The 22196-nt window shown below is 50.6% G+C and overlaps 1 protein-coding gene across 1 annotated transcript; it reads left to right on the top strand.

Annotated features, from left to right (window-relative positions):
- The first annotated feature begins 2100 nt into the window (after nt 1–2100).
- On the top strand, nt 2101–20869 carry SDC4 (syndecan 4). Its single transcript, XM_083872957.1, has 5 exons — nt 2101–2213; nt 15648–15789; nt 16649–16698; nt 16944–17127; nt 18386–20869. The coding sequence occupies exons 1-5, from the start codon at nt 2148–2150 to the stop codon at nt 18535–18537; spliced, it is 594 nt and encodes a 197-aa protein (XP_083729083.1). The 5' UTR covers nt 2101–2147; the 3' UTR covers nt 18538–20869.
- Nucleotides 20870–22196: the final 1327 nt, after the last annotated feature.

The following is a 22196-nucleotide window of genomic DNA, read 5'->3' as shown; positions in this document are numbered from 1 at the left end:
TTTGAAAGCATCTTTGTAGTGGCTGCTTTACCTGGAAGCACGTGCAGAGAGGTCATGGCCACATGCACACAAATGCTGGTGACATTGAGAGGGTTTGGGGACATGGAGTGCTTCTGGCCACCTTGTGCTGCTGAGGCTGTTTCCTGTCTGGCAGATGTCATGGTATGGGCCACTCTTTGCACATTTGACCCAATTTGTGTGCTCTTGTTCCTCACCATCTACTGCTCCCTGCCTCTGCTGAGTGTCCAGAGCTGGAGATTTGTAGGATCTGGGCTCCCTGGCTGCACCAGCAGTGATTTTTATCAGTTCCACTGTGTGATGAAGTGAAGGTAATAAGGAAGGGTAGTAACCCAGCCCACAGCACAAATCCCTCCCTCATGGCCTTGGATGCTGAGGTGAACTAAAGGGTCAGTGACACATGGCTGTCCTGAGCAGAGCAGGTCAGCAAACTCCCCCACAGCCTGTGCCAGGTAGGTTCCTACCATTACCCTGTGCTGTCTTCAGATCTTAACTATTTTTAAAACCCTGAGCAGTGCTCCGTGTCACCTCAGTTATGCCAACAGCTCCACAGCCAGCTCAGCACGGTGCTGGTGCTGCTGGGACATCCCTCCTGCCAGTGGCCGTGTGTGTAGGCTCAGACCGGGCAAATATTGGGGACACATCTCAGCTCACACCCTCTGCTGCTGTTTGTTCCCAAGGGAACAGGCAGTTGGGAAAGCTGCTTCACCTTAGGGATCTTTTTGGTTGGAGGTGGGATGGGGGGAAGGATACAAGTTCTCTTGGGATAACTGTAGTGCTGGAGGAGGCTGAAAGCAGATGGAGTGGAGCTGCCATCCCTACCTGGCAGGTGGGATCATGGCACAAGTGCTTTGCTATGCATTGCTTCCCTGTTAAGAAAATATTTTATTCTCTACAAACCAGAACCCAAGTGCAGATTGATGGGGCTGTAGCGTTATGGGGCTGTAGCGTTATGGGGCTGTAGCGTTATGGTATTTCAAGTGCCCCTCGGGTTAAAGGGCTGACACTGCTATTGCCAAGCAAATTCTTATGGTCGGGCAAAGTTATTGATGTGAGAAGATAAACGGAAATAGTTGAACTGTGCTGTTGGGTTTTCCCACCCTCTTTATCAGTGCGGTTTTTGCTCTTGCCGCTTCCACGGCAGACGGAGGGAGCGGTTTCGTGTTCCATCCCCGCTGAGCCCCGAGTGATGCAACCCCCGCCGGGTGAGCGGCGACACGACACGACACGACACGACATGACACACTGCCGGGGACGGGCAGCGCTGGGCTTTCTGTGAATGGGAGATGCCATTCGTGGAATGCTGCACGGGCGGATGCTGCGTGTCCACTCCCCCACTTTCCCTTTTCTTCCTTATTACCCCCACTTTCCCTTCCCTTTTTTCTTTCCCCCCCTCTTTCGCGTTCCCTTCCCCCCTTTTCACTTCTCCCTTCCCTTTCTCATCCTTTCCTTCATTTTCTTTTCTCCTAACCCCTTTCTCCCTCCCTTTTCCCCCCGTTTTCCTCCCCTTCCCCTCCTTTTCCTCCCCTTTTCCCCCCTTTTCCTCCCTTTCCCCCTTTCTCCCTGCCCCTCTCTTTTCCTTTATCCCCTTTCCCCCCACTCCCCATAACGCAGTGACCGCGGGGGTCCCAGCGGGTTGGGGAGGCGGGTCCCCGCGGTGTCCCCATGGCCAGCCCCGCGGTGTCCCCATGGCCAGCCCCGCGGTGTCCCCATGGCCAGCCCCTCCGTGTCCCGACCCCAGCCCCTCGGTGTCCCCATGGCCAGCCCCTCGGTGTCCCCATGGCCAGCCCCTCCGTGTCCCGACCCCAGCCCCTCGGTGTCCCCATGGCCAGCCCCTCGGTGTCCCGGCCCCAGCCCCTCGGTGTCCCCACGGCCAGCCCCTCGGTGTCCCCACGGCCAGCCCCTCGGTGTCCCGGCCCCAGCCCCTCCGTGTCCCGGCCCCAGCCCCTCGGTGTCCCCACGGCCAGCCCCGGTGCCGGTGCGGGGCATTCCCGGCGGGGCGGGGCGGCTCCGCTCCGCCCCTGTGCCGCGCTATAAGGGCGGTGGCTCTGGCGGGGCCCGGCAGAGCCCGCTGGGGTCGGATCCGCAGCCGCGTTTCTCCGTTTGTCCCGGCACAGCCCGGCCCGGCCATGCCCCGCGTCCCGCTGCTCGCCGCGCTGCTGCTCGGCCTCCTCCTGCCCGCCGCCGCCGAGTCGGTGAGTGCCCCGGGACAGGGGACAGGAGGGTCTGCCCGGCCCGGGGGGCTCGGGGGCCCGGGGGGTGGGTGACCCGTGTGCTCGGGCCGCGCTCTCCGGCAGCCTGAGAGCCGCTGCCACCGCTGTGTGCCCTCCCCCGGGCGGTGTGTCCCCGCTGTGTGCCCTCCTCCGGGGAAAGGGAAGGGTGGTGAAACAGGGACGGCGATAAGGCCGTTCCCGTTCTCCCCGGTTCCCCCGGCCGCTGCCCGAGCCGCTCCGCGCTGTCCCCGCCGCGTTCCCCGTTCTGTGCTCGGGTGCCGCGCTCACAGCGCCGCGGGGACACGGGGACCTGCTGGAAATTACTGCTCTCCATTGCAGTTTTAAACTCTCCAGTTTCTGGTCGGGAAAATCCTTTAATTCTTCTTTTCTTGCGCGCCTGTGGTGGGCTGGGTGCCCGCGGTGCGTTACAGCGCCTGGATGGGCTCTCCAGCCTTACCTGCGTTTGGTTGTGTTGGTTCCTGGTGTCTTTTCTGTGTCTATCAAACATTCCTCCCGTCCACATGGGAGTGAGAAACGATGCGTTACCGTGGAGGGTTTAAACATCTCTTTAACACATAATGAGGTGAAACATTTTGGGTGTTTCAAGCCGGCACATGTGGGGTCTCCGTGGTGGAGCAGGGATCTGGGGATTCTGGCTTTCCTGCTGTTTGTTTGTTTGTTTTTGTGTGTGACCATCCTGCTGATAGTGCACCAGGGCGGATTCCTCTGTCCGTGTGAAAGACCTGATGAGATTAAGGTAACTGCAGGACATCAGGGGTTCTCAAAGTAGATTTAATCATCCCCATTGATTTGTTTTGGACTGAAGGCTGGGTGGGCAGATCACAACTGATAAGGCTCTGCTGCTTTCCAGTAGGGGGGTTGCTGATTGTGGACAGGAATCTCCCACTGAGAGCATCTGTAGTAATTGTCAGCTCCGCTCTAAAACCAGGCAGCCCAAATCCCCTTTACTCTAATCTGGTGTGTTTATCCCTGCCATTAAGCACGTGAATGGGTCGTTTGGGAACTGGCCCAAACCAGTAGGGCAAACCTTTGGGGCAGACAGCATCTGGAAGTTGCACTGACCATGTTTGGTATGAAATGCAACTTGGTGTCCCTGGGGACTGGACTGGTCTGCAAGCATCAGGTTTCTGCAAAGACAACAAATTTTGCACGGATGTGGTCCGTAAATCCTTATATAGAACTTACGTGGAATATTTATCCGTGACTTTTAAGCTACCTAAGAGTGAGTGTATGTTTGAGAAGTAACACTGGCCTACTATAAAGCCTAATCCAAACAAATTGTTTGGGTTACAGGCTGTCGGGGAGGAGACAAGGATGACACACGGTTTGGGAGAGTTCTGCCTGGCACTCCTCCCATATTTTTTTTTTTTTTTTAATAGCCCTGCCAAAACGTGCAGGGCTGCACAGCATGTGGCTCTTGGTTTTTCTGTGCGGGCAGGGTGAAGACAGGTAGCTGTTTCTTAACAAGATGGGGATTGTATTTCTCGTGCTTATGTAAGAGCGTGGATGTTGAGAGTGATTCGGTGCTTGAATATTTCCCCAAGCCTGTACAAACAAAAAAGCCTTGGCTCTTTTCCCCTTGAGCAGCTTTCTGGTGTACACGGGATTTCTCCTGTGTGAAGCAATCCTGGATGTGTAAGAGGGTGGGGAATATTACTGAAGTGCCCAAGTGTGACGTAGGAGCTCAGGCCGTGGGTGGGTGGGTTGTGTTACAACAGCCCCGCAGCTTTGTGTGGGAACATTGCCTTCTTCCCGCGGGGCCCGGGGGGCTGCAGCCGCTGCCGGGTGTCACCAGGTGGTCCCCAGCCCTCTCCGCTCGAGTGCCTTGGAAAGCAAAGGCTGTGTGGGCAGGATGCTCCCCTCTGTGCTGTGCAGGGATGGGCTTCCTGCAGAAGATGCTTTGGGGGTGGGGATGGACAGAAAGTCACCAATGCATCCAAGATGTGGGATCAGTGGAGTTAATAAAGGACGTGAGGTCTGCCTTGCTTGGGCAGAGTGGCATCGCTGAGTTTTCCCTGTGCTTTTTTAGCATCCAGGAGTGCCCCTGGCAGCACAGGAGGGAAGCAAGGGGTAATTCCCCCATGGCAGGGGGTATCCCCCCATGGCTGAGGGTTTTCCCTCTGCTGCAGGCTTGGGCTCTGCTCAGTTTGTCCAAAGGGCCGAGTGCCCGGAGCTCAGCAGGGCTGTAGCAGTGCTAGTGGGCTCAGGCTTGTTGCAGTTGTCCTACTTTTGTGCCTTGAACTATGCAGGAAAAGTCTTCATGCAGCACCACATCGTGTTTGTGTCCTCAGCAGTACAGAGGAGCACAAATCCAACCCAGAAGCTGCTGGCAGAGGATTGCTTAGGGAGAGGCGGGGGAGGCTTCGTGCTGTTTGTGGGCTCTGTTTGCTGGTTTAAAGCAATCATGCTCAGAGGCCTCCTGATTGGCAAAGCTGGTGTCTTGTTGATGATAGCTGTGTTTGGAAAGTAGTGCAGCATTATTAATGTTAAAACCGGTTTGGCTTGTCCTGCTGCCATTGATCCCCGAGGCCTGTTCTTTCTGCTCTTTGCCCAGTTTCTCATCTGTCCCTCCCAATCAAATCAAGACATTGCTATCTGCACGTTTTACTTTATTTTACCTTTACTTGCCATGCTCACATTTAGAGCAAATCTCTGCTTTGCTTAAGTCTCCCTAAAACACAGAGCAGCAAAATGACAGTGTCTGAAGTGACAGCCCTTAGCCCTGAAGGGGAAGGAGCTCATGACTTCTGGAAGTCAAACCTATAGCTGTTGGAATGAAGTGACTGTGACGTGTAGGAAAAAAAAAACAACTTCTTTAGCACTTTGTACTTTCTTGAACTGCACGCACAACTCTTGGAGCGGGAGTTCAGGGCTGTGTGGTCCTTCCACAGCTGAGCACCTTGGATGTGGAGGCTCCCAAGGGTAGGAACAGTCACCCTGCAGCCCTTGGGGCACAGTCAGGGAAACAGCACTACTGCCCAGCTCTCATGTGTCCCAAGTGCTGCCAGCTCCCATGCTGGAGAGTGCTTTCCTGTGGTTCAGAGCTTTCCCGAACATCTTACGCAAGAGGCAAACTGGGGCTGAACTTGGTACTTTTCAGAGTTGTGATACCAGAGGCTCATTCCTGGGAAGTAAAGGATATTAGCCAACCTGATTGCTCTCTTTCCTGCCCCTCCTGTTGCTCTCTCCCGAGGTCTCAGCACTTAGAGATCCTGCAAAGGCCTGCATCCAGCCCAGCAACAGGGAAAATGTTTTTCCTATGTGTCTTCCCCTCTTCCTTCCCTTCCAAGCCTCTCTTAATGGCTGTACTATTGCCTAGAGCTGTTTGAATGGCATGGGTAGGCCATTTGCTCTCAAATGCCCGAACTAGAGCCTAAGGTGACCTTGCCATGATTTTCCTGTAGTGTCATACTGTCTTTTTGAAATGCTTGTGTCCCACTTCCACCACAAGCTGGAAGTTGCCAACCTGACTTTCCAATTGATGATGGAGGGGGGCACACTGGCTGGCTGCTCAGCATGCAGCCTTCAGCACAGCCCCTACAGCTACTTTTCCTTCCCTTTTGACTGCTGGTGCTGGTAAATGCTGTGTTGGAAATATCCTGGTTGCTTGATTCCCTTTGACTATAAGTTACCGCTAGGTTGTGTTGTATTTTGTGTGTAAGTTGTTTTCCCTCGAATGAATGGATTGATGGACTTAGGCTTAAAGACTACTTGATCAGTGATAGTATCTGTACCTGTAAGGGGCATGGTAGCTGTGGTTCCACAGTCTCCAATGTCAATTACTCGGGTTGACTTGTGAGATTACTTGATTAAGTTATCGTGGCTCTGTGGTCCCGAAGAGCTCCCCAGCTGTCACTTGGGCCAGACTAAACGCAGCATCCATCCTTCAAAACACTTCCTAGCTCTTGAGTTCCCATTTATCCTCTTGAGTCTACTCTTAGGTCTTGCAGCTGCATTCTCCCCCTCTACTCAGAACATCCTGTTCCTTTATGCCCTGTAACAACAGCCGGGCTGTGCTGCCTTTGCAGCCTCAAACGAGAAGCTGATGCAGTTGAAGCACTACAAAACCGAGGGGACAGCCCTGCACACGCCTGACCTCCGGGCTGCTGTTGAGGAGCATGTGTGGCTGTTTGTTTGAGACTCGCTGGAATGCAAATACTCGAGATTAAGGATTCAAATGATTTGCACTAGAATGAGACTCTTGTGATGAGACTGGGCTTGGTGGGTCTGAATAGACAGGGCAGCCTAGTTAAAAGAGTTTCACTTGTAATAAGCCTCTGCTCCGAGGGGCTGTAAAAGATCCTACCCTAATGAGCAGTTAGGGCTGTGCTGCCAGGTTAGTTCAGACATTTTTTGTCTTTAAGCGTGTGCCTGAATGTTTGTCCAGTAAATGCTGCTGGTCAGGAGATCAGCTCTGCTGTGTGTCGCCCTGACTTGCAGCAGTCATGCTCTGACTCAGGTTTCTGGCACTTGGCTTGGCATCCCAGCTCCGGGGACACTGCTGTCACCCTCTGAGTAACGGCCCTGACCCCTTACCCAAAGCAGTGACTCAGACTTCCGAGGCACTGCAGCACAGAGGTGGATCTCTTCTTCTTTTTCTGGGGCTAGAAAAGGGGTGACAGGCAAAACTGGTGCTGCTGCTGCTTGGCACCCAGTCTGTGCTGCCCTTGGCACCGAGCACCTCTGCTGCTGCCTCCTGTTTAATCTGGTTGTGGCTTTGGTGGGCAGAGAAGCTGTCGGGCTCTCATATGACTGCTGCCAGCAGCCGAGTTGGTGTTGGCAAAGACAGAGCAGAAAATGGCCCTGTCTTGAGCAGCCGTGACTCTCTCTCTGGCAGCCCCGTGGTTCCTGCATTTTCGGGCAGTTACTGTTGGAAACAAGAGTTGCATGGGCGAGAGGAAAGCAGCAGCAGCATTATCCGAAATGACTGAGAGCATTCAGAGCGAGCTAAAGGAGCATAAAGTCTCAAAAGAGGGGGTTAAATACTTAATCCTGAATCTGGAGAAAATGTCAGCGTAGGAGGGGAAAGCGCACAAGACGGAGCTGTGTCCCTCTCAGTTTCTGAGTGCTGGCTGACTTGAAAAGTGTGCTTCCTGTAAAAGTCTTTATTTTTGCTGGAAGTATGCACTCTTGTCAGTTTTATCCTTAAAGCCTTTGAGGCTGAGACTCTGCTTATGAAATGCCAAGAGGCTGTTGTTAGACAAATTATTGGGACAACTTAAAAATCAAAGCAGCTAATTAAAATCTCAGGGAGACACTCCTTGGGGCAGGAAGGAGACTGGGAGACCCATAGCACTGTTACCCAAGCAGCTGGTCTTATGTCAACCAAAACCACGGCTGCTTCTTGCTTAAACAAATCGTGTTGTGTCAGGGAAAGCAAAGCCTTCCATGGGAAGGATTTCTCTCTTGATGTTGCTCTGTCTTAGCTGCTGAAGGGAAAAGGTATTTTTGCCATGGTTCCTCTAAAACTGTGCTGCTGTCAAACTTGAATACAAGATGTGGCCTTGCTGTGGGGCTAACCCTGCCTCCTGCCCTTTAGCTGCTGTTACAGTCAAGCTAGAGCAATAAAAAGTAATGCTAACATGCATTAAGGACTGTCTAAGTGCTTGGACTTGCACTGAAGTGGCCTGTGCAGCACAGTAGCCAGAAATCTCTGTGCAGAAGAGATCTCAGTGACTCAGTCCTCACTCAGTCCTCTCAGTGACTGGGAGGAGTATGGATGGAAGGAAGGCACCAGGTGGGATGCTGTGCTGGCCTGGAGAGGAGTGAGACCCATAGGTGGAGGGACAGAGCCTAACTGGTGTGGCCCTAGGAGGGGCAGGAGCTGCTTTAGTGGGCTGATTCCTGTTTTAAAAGCAGAGAAGCTCCTACTCTCCTCCAAATGGAAATACAGCCCTTACTGATGTCAGGAGCTTTTACTTGGAAGATTCTGTTCCCCAGCGAGGTAAATATTTATTGCAAATCCACAGTGTGCAGTGGAGCAGAGTCTGGAGCCAGGATCTTGCAGGAGACTATTTGTGCGCGGGCTGTTCTTGGCGCTAATTCCAAATTTCCTGAGGCTGAGTACGAGGAGCTGGTCCTGCGTGTTGCTTACTCACAGACTCGCTCGTCCAGCCCAGCGTGGGCTCTGCAGTGCTGGGGAAGGAGTGACCAAAACAATAGCTGGGTCCCTCTGCTCTGGCTGTGCCACTGCAGGTGCACAGATGTGGTCAGGGAGGGCTGGAAAACTGCTGCTGGTTGCTCTCACCCTCTGCTCAGAGAGGGGAAGGAGCCTGACTGGGAGTTCAGAGCCCTCAGAGGGAGGAAAATGCTTCTGGAAGTGACAGGTTTCCTGGAGTCCAGCTGCATTATCCTGAACAGCACGTGCTGTGTCTGCTGCTTTCTGGGCCCAAGCCAAGCCATAAGTAGGCAATCTCTTTGTGAAGAAACAAACCAAAAAACCCCCACCAAACCTCAATGCCCTGAAAGCCCAGCCTCTGGTGCTGCAGCTAGCCAGGAAAATCCCTGCTGTTGAAATGTTTGTTTGTATAAATGCTCACACGGGTATGGCTGATAGCTTAGCAGCACCACTCTACTGTCTCGAGTGCTTTTGTGCCGATAACTTCCTCTGATGCTGCTCTTTGCTGGCACCTTTGCCAGCAGAGCAAGGCTTGAAATAGCATGACTGTGCTGGCAGAGCTCAACTGACTGGGCTAAGCCTAAATCTTTGGGCTACTACTTCTGATTAGATTAAAATGGATGGTGGGAGGGGGAGCGTTTGTAGGGTGCAGCATTGGGAATCTTGACTGTACAAACAAGCTGAGATTAGCTGCATGGTGAGCCAGATAGGGAGGGCACTCTTTGAAGTTGGGTGTCTGCTTGGCTTAATTTTGCTAACGCTCTGGCATGAGGGAGCACAAAGATCCCAAAAATGCACGTCCCACATTTCTTGCCAAGTGGAAATTCTGCTTGTGTGTGTGTGTTCGGGGAAGCATTGGGGTGTAGCTGTGTATTCTAGGAAAGGGCAGTGAGGGCAGGCCTCTTCCTGGCATGAGGGGGAAGTATGACATGTGAACTATCCCAAGCCTGAAGTGTCAGCATGAAAAATCATCCTTGATGGAAAAGCTGCTTTGCTGGGGCATTTATATCCTTTTTTTCTTCCACAGACAAGGATGCAATAGAAGCATTTTTTATAGACTAGGGCAACTCAGAGTGAGTTGTGAGCTGGAAAAACTGTCAATTCCTTTTTTTTAAGCTTGAACAGAATTTTTCCAGCTTTTGAGCTGAGCTCTGGACAGTGAAGCATATGAGCTACTTAAGATTAGGTTTGTAAATACCATAAAAAATAATAATCTCTTTATGAACTAGGTGTGTATCATGGCCTGTGACCAGGAGAACCCTTCAGGGGCGTGAAATCTCTGTCACAGTTGTTTTCCTCCTGAGTCACATGAGAGCTCCTGCTTTTTCCTCCTGTAGTTTTCCTTTCAACTTTCTTTATTTGCTCCAGGGCAAGTGATGGACACACAGCCATCTGCAGCTGCCTGCTGAGCTTTATCTCCCTGAGCTGGAGTGGGAGGTGGTCATCTCCTGGAGATGGGAACCGAGTGTTTAGAGCAGCTATTTTGCCACCATTGCAGTAAACATCCCAGCATGTGCCCGTCTGGCAAAGGTCTCAATCTTTGTGGCTTCGCTCTTGGCTGATAATCAGGCAAAAGCAGTTAAACAAGAGTTCAGGGAAAGGAATTTTTAATCTCTCCGTCCTCCTCCTGCAGCGGGGCCGGTGCGCGATGTGGGCTGGAGGGAGCAGGCTGTGTGTGAGCCAGAGCACAGGTAACTGAAGTTTGACTTTTTGAGTGCAAGGAAGCCTATTTTGAGCAGGCAGGGCCCGGGAGGATTCATCCCTGCTGCAGGGGAGGCAGCCGTGCCAGAGAGTGGCTCGGCAGAGCCCGGGATTACAGTGTAATTGTCACGGGGATTACGGCTCTGTGCCGCATGAGCCCCGCGAGAGCTGCTTAAAGAATCACCCGGGGAATGGGGCCGAGGGGGGAGTGGGCCAGGCTGGCCCTGCGGTAGGGCTGATGTGCCTCCTGCACGTGGGCTGTGGGCACACCGGGCTGCCAGGAGATACAAACCTGCTTGGGCAGGGGCTGGGCAGCTCTCCCTTAACTCACCTTGGACCAGTGATGCTCTAACCAGGTGAACAGTTCCCCAGCCTGCATCTGCTGTTTCTGCTGTCTTATTAAGTAAAACTCTTTTTTTGTTACTGAGAACAATTAAAAAAAAAATATTTTCCCCCTTCTTTGGTAAGAGGCCCAGACTGTGCAGTAAGTGCTGTGGATGGTGGAGCTGCCTGCAAGCCCTGGTCTGTAGTCCTCTCTGCTTTCCCTCTCAGTGCTCAGTGTTGTGGATTTACCTTTATGGGTCACTGGTGGGAGGGCTGGACTGTGGCTGTCAGAGGAGATGGGCAGGGCTGGCTGTGGCCCTGCTCTAGGACTGCTTGGAAACTGTTGAGCAAAGGTAGTATTTAACTATGTCTGGAAGCCTCAGGTGATCCTGTCATGCAACTAAATGCAAACATATGCCTGGATAGGAGCTGTTTAACTTTTGTCCCGTGGCACAAAGGCCAGTGCAGGCCGTGTGTGCTGCAAGTTATGTGGGACAGACTGACCAGGAATGGGTGGAAAATGGTACCTCCAGGCATGGTCACAAGGAGCTGGCACAAGTGGATTTCTTTACTATTTCATTGTGGCTGATGTATTAAGGGAGTTAGGTGTGACTTCAGTTGAAATGTTGGTATTTGCTTTGCTCTCAGGACTAAAATCACTTTTGTGCATTTATTTTCTTCTTCCTTACCCAGAACTGAAGCATGGAGTGAGGGAAGGGAATGCAGGGTATTTTGGGGAGGAATATAGACCCTTCCCTCACTTGGCTGGAAGGAGCTGCCTCTGCTGGAAGCTCATGTCACTTCAAATAAGGTTTTTTAATGCTTATTCAGATGGGAAGATAGAGCAGCCTTTGCCTGTTGTCACTGCACACCCCCCTCCTGTGGGGATCAGCTGTTTGGCTGTTTCACACTGGTTTGAGCTGCCCTGTTTCCAGTGCTCTGTGGCTCCTCTGCTTTTGGGGGGCTGTTGTGGCTTCAAGAGGGTGAGCTCATTCCTAACCACTGCTCTTTCCCGTGCTTGGTGTGAGCTTTAAAACCTTCCTGATTTGTGGGCTCCTGCAAGAGCTGGGTGGAAGTGACCTGGATGGAAATCCCCTCTCTTGGGCTCGGTGGTTTACAGAGCTCTACATCCCTGCAGCTGCTCATGTTCAGGAGCCCTTCCTGGTGATACTGATAGTTGTGCATTGTGGTGGTGTGAGGTGACATCTGTCTGTGACAGCACAGGGTCTGGGGAGGGTGTTTTGTGTATTGCTGCTTGCTGCAGTGAAATGAGGTGATCTGTATGACTGACCCTGAGTGCAGAGCACCTTACACCTACCTGTCCCTGCAGGCTACACAGTTAACAGGCCTGTGCCTCTGCCCTCTCCTGCCACCTCCCAGGCTGCCCCAGCTCTGTCTGCTTTTGTCTAGGAAGGGTTGACTTTCACCTTGCTCCTGTTTACTCCCAGGTTTATGTACACAGTGCTGGGGAGGGAGGCCAGGAGCAAGTGCTGGGTCTCCATGCCAAAATTATAAACTTGATAAAGGGCTCTGTACACTGTGAATGTCCCAGTCCCTGTAGGTCTGACTCCCTTTGCAGTTTGCTGGCTGTGACCCTTCAAAGCAGCTTTTACTGAACTGTGTTTGATCAGAGACAAGGGACAGCTGTAAAAGCCAGTTCCCTGTCTGGAAAACCTTGTCTCTGCCCCAAAACACCATTTGGGTTTTTCTGAAAGTGTTTACAAAGGCTGTGGTGAGGACATGTGGGCTGGGGCAGGTGAATTGCCTGGGTTTGTAATTTCCCAGAACTTGCCAGTGGCTGGGGAAATTCACACATTGCGTAGAAGCTTCGCTCACTGCCTCAGTAGCTGATCTTGCTTTGAGAAGAGGTGACTGGTATTCTGGGGCTGTAAGGGGAGACACCAGGAGCACTGAATGGAGTGGGATGGATTAGGGATGGAGCACAGCAGGGCTGCTGAGGTCCCAGGGGTGCTATTCCTGTGCCACCACTGAGCAAAGAGCATCTGGCTTCATCCAGTAGTGCAGCCTGACTCAAAACATGAGGCCTGTGTGTCCAGCTTTTCCAGGAATGACACTCACAGTTCACGTGCCTGATGTGCTGGTTGTCTGGCAGGGAATAAACTCTTATTTATTTTTTTTGCCACTGGCAGGCAGGAAAAGCCTCTGCTCCCCAGCACGCTGTTTAATCTCCCTTCGTGCTTACTGGGGATAAAGCTGCTTAACATGAGGAAGAAATCCTTGAACTAGACTCCTGCAGGAAAGGTTGGTTCCTGTACAGACCCCTCCTAGAGAGGAGCACATTAACAGTAGGACTCTCCTTCAGCTGCCAGGGTGAGGTGGGGCTGTGCAGCCGCCCAGTCCAACTCTCCCAGCAGGTCTCTGGCCTGGCTCCAGTGTGGGGAGAGCAGGTGGTGCAAAGCAGGCTCAGAGCAGCGCTGGTGCCCTTCTCCAGCTGGCAGCTGCACAAGGTGTTAATCTGGATGTGGCCAGGGATGACTTGGCAAGGGCTGACCATCCTCTTGTGGCCGTCTTGGGGCTTTTCCCTCTTGGCTGCATCCTGCAAGCCTGGAGGAAGTCTGGGCACCTTCCCTGGTGCCTCTTCACCAAGCAGCAGAGTCTCAGGGAGGCTGTGTGCTCTTGGAAAGGGGTCTACTTTTTTAAAACAATACTCCAGGGAGTTCTTCATGCAGCACTTGGGGAGCCCAAAGCTCTTGGTTTTAGGTCCTCTGAAGGTGCCTGTGTGCCCTCTCACAGGTGTGTATGTAAGGAATGTGCCTGCTCCAGACCTGCCCTGTGAGCACTGCACTCCAGTGTTAACTCTTCCCAGCCTGCCCATGCCCAGCTCCCAGGCAGGGCCTGCTTCCTAGAAGTACATGCCTTGAAACCTGGAGAGTAATTGTGGAGGTGCCCAGCAGCCCTCTGACTTCACTGTCAGATGAACCTGTAAGGTGAGGCCACTGCCCACAAGAAAAGTTTCCTGTACAGGAGAAGTTCTTGCGGCGTCCAGGAACTTCCTCATCCCTTGCTCAAGAGGATGATGAAGAATGAGTTCAGGGAACGCTCCCATATAATCTTATTTATGCTTGTGAGTCAGTAATTTCCTTGTTATGTGCCCTGCTGGTAAACAGTGTCTGTCCTGATTTAACTAGGGGTTTTTGATAGCCAGACCTGGTGTGTTCCACAGCGTGCACTAATCACTGCGGCTGTGCCACACTCAGCTCGTGGCTGGGCTGATCTGATAAGGCCAGTGGACTGTCCAGCCACCCTGAGTTTAAATCTGGGTTTTCTTGAGCCGCCCCTGCTTGGACATTACTGGCTGTGAGTCATGGTGAAGTACAGGATGAGCTGGCACCGGGGTGTGGCTCGGCACAGCATTTGCCAACATCAGTCTGCCCGGTGCAGGGCTTTCTGGATCTGCAGAAAACGTGCTCCCCAGCCCCAGGAACGGGGCTCTTCCTGCCCCTCGATGAAATGGCCAGAAGCTGCCCTGGGAACAGCTACTGCATGCTGGCAAGCAGTTTCCATTGCAGGGCTGGCTTTGGCTGGGTTTCGAGTATCTTGAAATTAATTTGCCTTGGAGCAAGTGATCCGTAACGTTAGGAATGCCTGATTCCAGGCTGAGAGAGGATTTCTTCCAAGCTGACTTTCCTCCCAGCCCCCTTTCCAGCGTCTAGTGCCAGGCTTGGCATAGCAGAGAGAGAGGGGTCTGGGAGGAGGACTGGCCTCAGCACTTCATGCCCTCTGGGCTGTTCATCTGGTTATCCTCTAGCGGGGTTGCTGGGGAAACAAAAAATGCCTCAGTGAGCAAGGAAAAGCACATCCAGTGCCGTTGCCCCTGGTGCAGAATCAGAACCATCTTGTGTTTGTTTGTTTGTGGCAAACCCCGTGTGCCAGTGGGCAGGGGAACGGGGCTGGAAGCAGGGCTGGGGCTGTGGGCAGAGGAAGGTGACACATGGCTTGTGGCTGATTGTTTGCCCCTGGTCAGAGATCAATAGAGGATGTAATTCGTCACCTCTGGGCTGTGGGATGGGCCACACCCGGCCAGGTGGGCTGGAGGGCTGATCCCAGCTGCTCAGGGCCAGGTGGTGCTGCCAGCCAGCTCGAGGTGTCCCCACGAGTCTCTGACCCTCCTCACCCCAGTGGGGCTGTAGCCTGGTGAGCTTGTACATGAGCAAACCCCTCGGATGTGCAGGACTGTGGAATGTTCTTGGGGCAGATAAAACCTTTGTCAAGACTTCCCAGTTGTCCTGTGAGGACAGCACTAAAGAATGTTGTCAGCTTAGCCCCCAGCTAAGGGACCTGTCCATCTGCATTGTGCCCCTTGCCTTGGGGGAAGGGGTTGAGTTCCCCTCCATGGTGATGATTTCAGGTCTGTGGAAGCATCTGGAATCTGTGGGGTGGTGTTGAGCAACTCCAAAGCTCATACCTGTGGTACCCTCACCAGCCTGGCCCCAGGGCTGTGGGGTGAGGAGAAGTAGTTCTGGGAAGTTGCATAACTTCAGTGAGGGCAGGAGACTTAGGCTTGTGGCTCCTTGAAGGTCCAAGTGCAAATGAGCTCTGGTGTGCAAATTGCCATTGTGGCCAAACAGCTGATATCTGGGAGGCTCTCCAGCTTTTGTGCTGTAACTGGACTCCGTGGGCCTTTGGATCCTGGAGATATTTTATAGGTTTGTTTGTTTACATGCTTTTTAAAAAGGTGATACAGGGGAAGCTGTTCCTTCAGGCAAGTCATTATTGATAGTGAGTGCTCTTGAACTCAGCCTGTATTGCACTGCAATTCAGCTGAACTGACAGACCAGCTTTTAACCCTTAGGTGATAAAATAGGCTTCTTCTCAGTATAAAGAGTGAGGAAGGAATTGCTTTGGTGCTGTGCAAAAAACTGACCTAAACGTAGCAGACTTTTTTTTCCTGGGCATAGTAAGTCCTTCCAAACTCTCCCTTATCACAAACTGAAGGTATTGCTTTGCCACAAACTCCTGCCCAAGATCCTGTTGTGCTATTTTCGCCCTGTGTGTTCAGACGAATCTCTTCAATCTGTAACCATCAGGAAATTCCCCTCCCAGACTGACTCTCACTTCTGTTCTGAAAAGTTCTAGGGAAATTCAGCTGGTAAAGATAGTGTTTTTGGTGGAGAGGAAGTTTAGCATTAAATGTTTTTCTGGTGGAAGTGATGTGCTCAGGCTCTGAAGCTTCTGTGAAATGTTTCTGCTGAGTCGTCTCTTATTTAATGTGTCTCCACCTCCGTTTACAGGTGAGAGAAACTGAAACGATGGATGCTGGATGGCTTGACTACCCTGCCTCTGGAGACTTGCCAGATGATGAAGACATTGGTGAATTCACGCCTCACTTAACCTCTGATGAGTTAGATCTAGATGAGGGATCTGGGTCAGGAGGTAAGTGGATCTCCCCCAGCTATTGCTGTGAAATTTCTTTCAGCACCAGCCCTTGAGTGATGGGCTAAATCACAGCCAGAGCTCCAGAGGAACCACAGTGTCAGGTGGAGATGAAAACTGTGACTCGTAGTCACTCAGATGAGAGCAGTGAAAGTGGTGGTGCTGTGATGTTGAATCACCCAGGGAGGACAGATGGAGTCCAGCCAAGCTTGTCTTGCTGCAAATGAAAAGGCCTTGTGCTGGCTAGATCTTTTTCCTGTTGAACTCCAAAGAACTGCTGAGAAACTTTAAAAAAAAATAATCTATTGTTGAGGCAGTGTTAAAAGGCTTAAAGTTAATGTCTCAGCTGAGGCCAAACAAGGTAAAGGACTAACTGGTGTTCAAGTGAACTCTCTGTGACATGCAAAACTCCCTGCCCAAACCAGTTTCTGTAGCTCTGTGTCCCTTTATGTGAACATTTGTTCTCTAAAAGTAAAAGAACAAATGCTGAAATCGGTGCCTGGCATGTTTGGGCAGATCTGGAGGGTTGGTGAAGGATCCTTTAGGGATGGGCGGTGGGAGTAGTGCCCTTCATTGGCATTAGAAGCTGTGGCAGACCTGCTCTGCAGGGGCCATGGATCCAGCTGCAGATCCCTCCCAGCAGAGAGGTGTTGGTTTCAAGATTACATCTGGTGGTCTTGTGCAATCCAAGTCATTAAATGATAAATAGTTTTAGTAGACAAAAGGGAATTGTAGAGGACAAGAGTCCTAGTTTGTGTGCAGTTGCTGGTATTGCAGGAAGTGTGTGAATTCTGTAAAAACAGCATGTAATGAGACAAAAACTTGAGAGTCCTTTCTCTTTTTTTTGCCCCTTCTGCAGACTACCCAGACTCTGAAGATGGCTTGTATCTGACCACCATGGACACCCCTGTGGTAAGTATTGCCCCAGTGTGTTTGTAAGCAGCATTTAGCTCCCCTGGTCTGTTTGTGAAACTTTCTGAACACCCTCCCCCCCTGCAAGACGTGGCATCAAGACGAATCCACCTGCATGGGCCGGCACAGAGTACTCGTAATGCACTGAGCAAACTTTCAATTCCCTGCACACCCTCCTGCTTTCAGCTGTGGGAAGGCTGGGTGCTGCCTGCTGACGGGTGTGGTTTGTCTGTGTTCTGTAGATATCTGACAACTATATCCCTGGAGATACTGGGAGAAAGATAGAAGGTGAGAAGAAAAACACCATGGTGGACAATGAGATCGTTCCAGACAAAGCTGTACCTGTCGAAGAGAACCTGTCCAACAAGATCTCCATGGCAAGCACAGCCAACAGCAGCATCTTTGAAAGAACAGAAGTCCTTACAGGTAATACTCCACCTTGTCCTGGTAAATCATTAATACTGAAAAATCAAAATGGCTTCTGTTGTTCCCTGTTTCTCTGGGGAGCAGCTCCCTGCTGACAGGGGAATGAGTTGCTTTACCTCTGTGGCTGCCTGTAGCAGGGTGACTTCTGCTTCCCAGTCCTTAAACAGCAGAGCCTGCTGCTGTCTTTGCTGGGATAAACAGCTTGTTTTTGAGCCTGCCAGCTGACTGTTGGCTTAACTCATGTGGCAGTTGCTCTGCACCCAGATACTGCCTCCACAAGAGGCCATAAAACAGTGACATCACAGACATATCAAATACAGGTATCTTCCTTCTAACCTCTGCCCAAGTTATGCCTTTTCTGAGCTTTGCCAGGAGCCAACAACCCCTCTAAGAGATTCCAGCATGTGGTCTGCTGTAGGAATCTGAGTACCAATGTCAGAGCAAAACCAAGTGACTGCCTTCCCCTCAGTATGTGGGACAGGTCTGTCTCCAGCATGTTGCTGCTTCAGGCATTTGGCCTGATGGTCCAAGTACAAACCCAAGCCCTTTGTGCTGATCTGTAAGCCATCCTATCAATCAGAGAAGAGATTGGAAGAGTGGATTGCAAAACCATCTAGCAAAGAAGCTGATTTAGTGCAAGGAATAGGTGTTTACAACAAGGGATAAATGTCAGTGAAGTCTTGTGGTCACCCTTGGTGTGAGGAGAGAGGAAATCTTAGAGGTTGGTTGTGGGTTTGGGTTGTTGGGGTTTTCTGATTTTTTTTTTTTTTTTTTTTTTTTTTTTTTTTTTTTTTTTTTTTTTTTTTTTTTTGAGGGAAGTGGTGTTGGTAATTGGATGTTGATAAATTGAGATAGAGACTCCCCAGGGTGTGCTCACACAGGTAGTTAACAAAGTAGTTAACAAAACATTCAGATTGGAGCTGTATGGTTTTCCTGTGGGTTGTGGTGGGGCTTTTTTAGGTGGGTGTTTTTTTTTAGTTTTGTCTCCATACAGGGAGGACATCTTCTTGCCAACGTTTCTTTTTTGGACTAAACTGGAAAATTAGCTCAAACTGGTTAATGTGGAACATGTGATTATTCTGTGTTTGGACTGGAAGCAATCCTGGCCTTTCCCAGTAACATCTGCTGTTGCGGAAAGTGCCAGCACACCCAGTGACAGGACACGGGCTCTGGGGGCTGCTGCTCTTGAAGCAGATTTTGCAATGTCACTGGTGATTTGGAGTTGTCCAAGACTTATTCCAGTCTCTTTCCTCCCCAGCTCTCATCGCAGGAGGAGCAGTGGGTCTCCTGTTTGCCATCTTCCTGATCCTGCTCCTGGTCTATCGCATGAAGAAAAAGGACGAGGGCAGTTACGACCTGGGGAAGAAACCCATCTACAAGAAAGCCCCCACAAATGAGTTCTATGCCTAAGGCTCAGCAGCACCTTGTGCCCATCAAGGGACAAACAGACTATATGGAAACACTGTGCCCTCAGATGAGATGTGCTGAACAAATGCTTTTATATGTTTTGGATTGAATTTCAAAGTGACTTTGAGAAAAAAACAAACTTCCTTCGTGACCCTTCCCATCCCGCTCAGCTAACAAGGGCCCAATGAAATACAAAGAGTCTGAAAAAAAACCTCAGTGTATTTTTTTTTCCTAAGTTAGTGTAAAAAGAATAAAGATGCCAAATTTTCTGCTTGGTTTTATAGAGGGTATATAAACACAAACCAGACTGTATGGAAGCAAACACCATGTGTTTGCATCCAGCGTGCCGTGCTGGGATTGGCTGCTTCTATAGAAGATGGCTTGTTTTTTTTGGTTTTTTTTTGTTTTTTTTTTTTTTTATAAATCTTGCTACTAGATGTCTTGCAGCAGGCTGTTGATGTGAAGCATTTTTGTGGAGAAGTATTTATGAATCTCTTACACTACAGATAATGTTGCCTTATCAGGGAGTGAAAGGCCCACAAGGGCTCAATATCCCTGAATGCCATAAAGGGCCTATGGGAATGTCTTCCCCAGGAGATTTCTGTCTCTTCCTGTTGGCCCCAGGGCAAGGGTCATTAGTCCTTGAAATCAGGACAGCCAGTTGTGTTTGGCTATGGCGACACCCTTTCCTTGCCTTCAGTCTCTTACCTTTTTTTAAGGATTGCTTGTAGGATTTTTTTTTTATATAACAAAATTTTAAAGAGAATAGGCTAATGTTTATATAAAGTTTGTAGAAATTGTTTTGAAATAATAAAAAAAATAATCTACTTTTTTAATTTCCTCAGATTTATTTTTTCAATCCCTTTGTGTTTCCTTTGGCCGGGCATTTCTCTAGAGATGCTGTTTTATGATTCATATTCTGAACTGAAGCAGAGTTAGCTACAGAGTGTTACAGGTTTCTTCTAGTTCTATAGCAGCTCCTATAAAGGGTAAAGATATTTATGGTTTTCTCATAACTTTTCTAGGATTTTTTTAATAGAATTATTTATAGTTTCTGAAATGGCTGCTTTCTCATTTGGTAACTTTTATCCTTTTTATGTAAAACACTAATATAATGAGTCTCTGTGAAAACTATTTAAGCTTTATTCTGTGAATTTCAATTACAAATTCAAGGCAATAACTTCTGTATGCAAAGTTGGATGCATAAATATGATTGAAGTAGGGAAAAGACAAGAGTAATTCTAGGCTGTAATATATTACAATCAGTCCTATAGAGCTATATATTATATATTTTACTGAGATATATACAGATGAGAATGAAAAGGCTGGAGTTAATTCTTCAGCAGCCTTATGGTGTGGCGTGTAAGAGGCTTTTGATCTTGTTTGTGCTGCTGTTTGTCCAGTGTCTTGTGTAGAGCACCAGGGGCTTGTGCTTGGGGAGGAGCCCAGGGGTTCTCCATGGCTGTGTCCTGGCTCTTGGAAGCAGCTGTGGCCAGGATGTGCTGGGTTTGATCCACAGTCAGATCAGAGTCCCCCCACCTCCAGCTACCCTTGGGAGCAAGCCTTGGGAGCTTGCAGTGTGGAGGTGATAACTTTGTGTCCCCTGCCCCTTAGGGAAGGCTGGATCTGAGCTCTGCCTGGGTGGCATCTCCCACCAGGAGGCACTGAGCTTCCACAGGGGCAAGCTCTGAATTCCTCTGCTGAGGATCTTCCTTCACATCCCCTGTACATGGCTCCTACCTCCTCTGAGAGTGGGGCCAGCCCCCAGTCTCCCAGAGAAAACGGTGATGTGTGTCAGGAAGGTGTTACAGAACCATGAGCGAGTTGGGTCCTCCTGCATCTCTGAGTCTGATGTGGTGTGAGTCAAAAATCTCAGTGTGAGCCCCCAAACTGAGCACCTGAGCAGGCAGCACTAAACCAGGCAGTTGTGAAGGCTGGTTGGAAATCTTTGAAGCCTCTTTGCTGTAGGCTTGAGGTCAAATCCAGAGAGATGATAGAAAATAATGTGTCCCTTTCTCGGCGTGAAGTGGAAACATGTATTGAGGCATCAGGAGTGGTCGTCCTCTGGGTGACTCACTTGGTCCCAGTACAAGTGTGTTCAGGGACACTGTGGGCTCTGGGAGGCTCTCAAAGCTGCACAGAGTTCACTGGAGGCTGGAAAGGAGAAGGGAGGACTGCACTGCCTGGGGACAGCACTGCCAGGCAGGCAGGAGCTGTGGCTGCTTCTCGGGATATTTAGATTCTCTTGTGTAATTGCTCTTGGGGAATTTTCCACTGTTACTGGTTTTTATTTTTATTTTTTTTTTCTCAAATAAATGGTACTTTCTAAAACTGGCTTTTTGGACTGTCTCTGATCTGAAATTACTTTTGGGAGCTGGATAACTGGGAGCTAATGTTTGTGTAACTACTTGGTTTACTGAAGGGAGAGGCACACTGGGACATGGTGTGGTGGCCTGCAGCTCAAAGGAGCTTTGTCAGCAGCTCCTGAGCTGCCTCCAGTGCCTGACCCATCCATGATTCCCATAGGACCAGCAGCCCTGGGCCTCTGGAGCTGCTCAGCTCCTCCAGACAAGTAAAGCAGAGACAGCACAGTGCCATGGGCTGTGTCCTGCCTCATCATTAGTTTTGTGATGGCGTTTTGAGAGTGCTGTCCCCTTGTAACCAGGAGGGGCAGAGGGAGGTAGAAAAAGAGGCCTGTGCCTCTCCCCTGATGGCAGCAGCCTGTGTCCCCAGATGAAAGCAGTGTACTGGATATTTTGCTTAACCAAGTTTCAAGCCAGCCCTGTTTAACCAATGTAGACCTTCAATGGGTGCAGAGCTGATCAGCTGCTCTGGGAGCAAGTCCACAGGTGACTTCATGCTGTTTGGGACTAAAACAGCTGCATTTCTAGGCAAGCTCTGGAGGAAGCTGCTGTTTGTCCAAGCCCCTCTACTCTGTCAGCTTGGTGCTCTCAATGGACAGGACCCACCTCTCTCCCCAGGCAGGTGGGAGAGCAGGGGCTGTTTGCTGGGGACAGTGCTGAGGCTCCTCAGAAGTGCTGTATTTAAATGGAGAAAATGTATTTATCATCGTGGAGAAAATCTAATTCCCTTCTCCCTGGTGGGAATTCCTGCTCCAGGTGGTTTGGATTAGCGCAGAGGACAGAGGAAACAAATTTGGACTAGTACACAGGCTCCCTCAGGGTGAGGGAGCAGCACATGCTCTTCTGCTCCTCGGTGCCTGCTCTGTGCCAGGTGTGCTCTCAAGGATCCTCTGAGAGTCTCATGCAGTGCTAAGAAAAGCAGAGCCATGTGCTCCCAGGGCCCTCCTGTGCTCCGTGGGAGCTGCTGTTTGTCAGCACATGGTGACGTACTCCTGCAATCTCCATGTTCTCCTGGCTGTGACAGGTTCTTGGAAGTGCTGCTTGGAACAGCCAATGTTTGTCGCTTTTTTTTCCCCCTCCTTTTTTTTCCTTTTTTTCTCTCCTGGGCTTCGTCTCTTGGTTGCAAGAATCCTGTGTACTTTCCAAAACTGCCCTCAGCGTAAAAGTGCCTTGTTTTTGCAAAGCAATCTGGACGGGTAGTCTGCAAATCCCCAGAGCACAAGCCTGGCTGCCTGCCTGTCCTTGCAGAGCCCCAGTTCCTGAGATGGATTTGTCACCATTCCCTCCATCTGCCTTTCT

The sequence above is a fragment of the Zosterops lateralis genome (assembly GCF_965231275.1).
Source record: "Zosterops lateralis genome assembly, chromosome: 16".
Lineage (NCBI taxonomy): Eukaryota > Metazoa > Chordata > Aves > Passeriformes > Zosteropidae > Zosterops > Zosterops lateralis.
The sequence above is the reverse complement of the archived record's forward strand: the minus strand, read 5'-3'. Positions and strand labels throughout refer to the sequence as shown.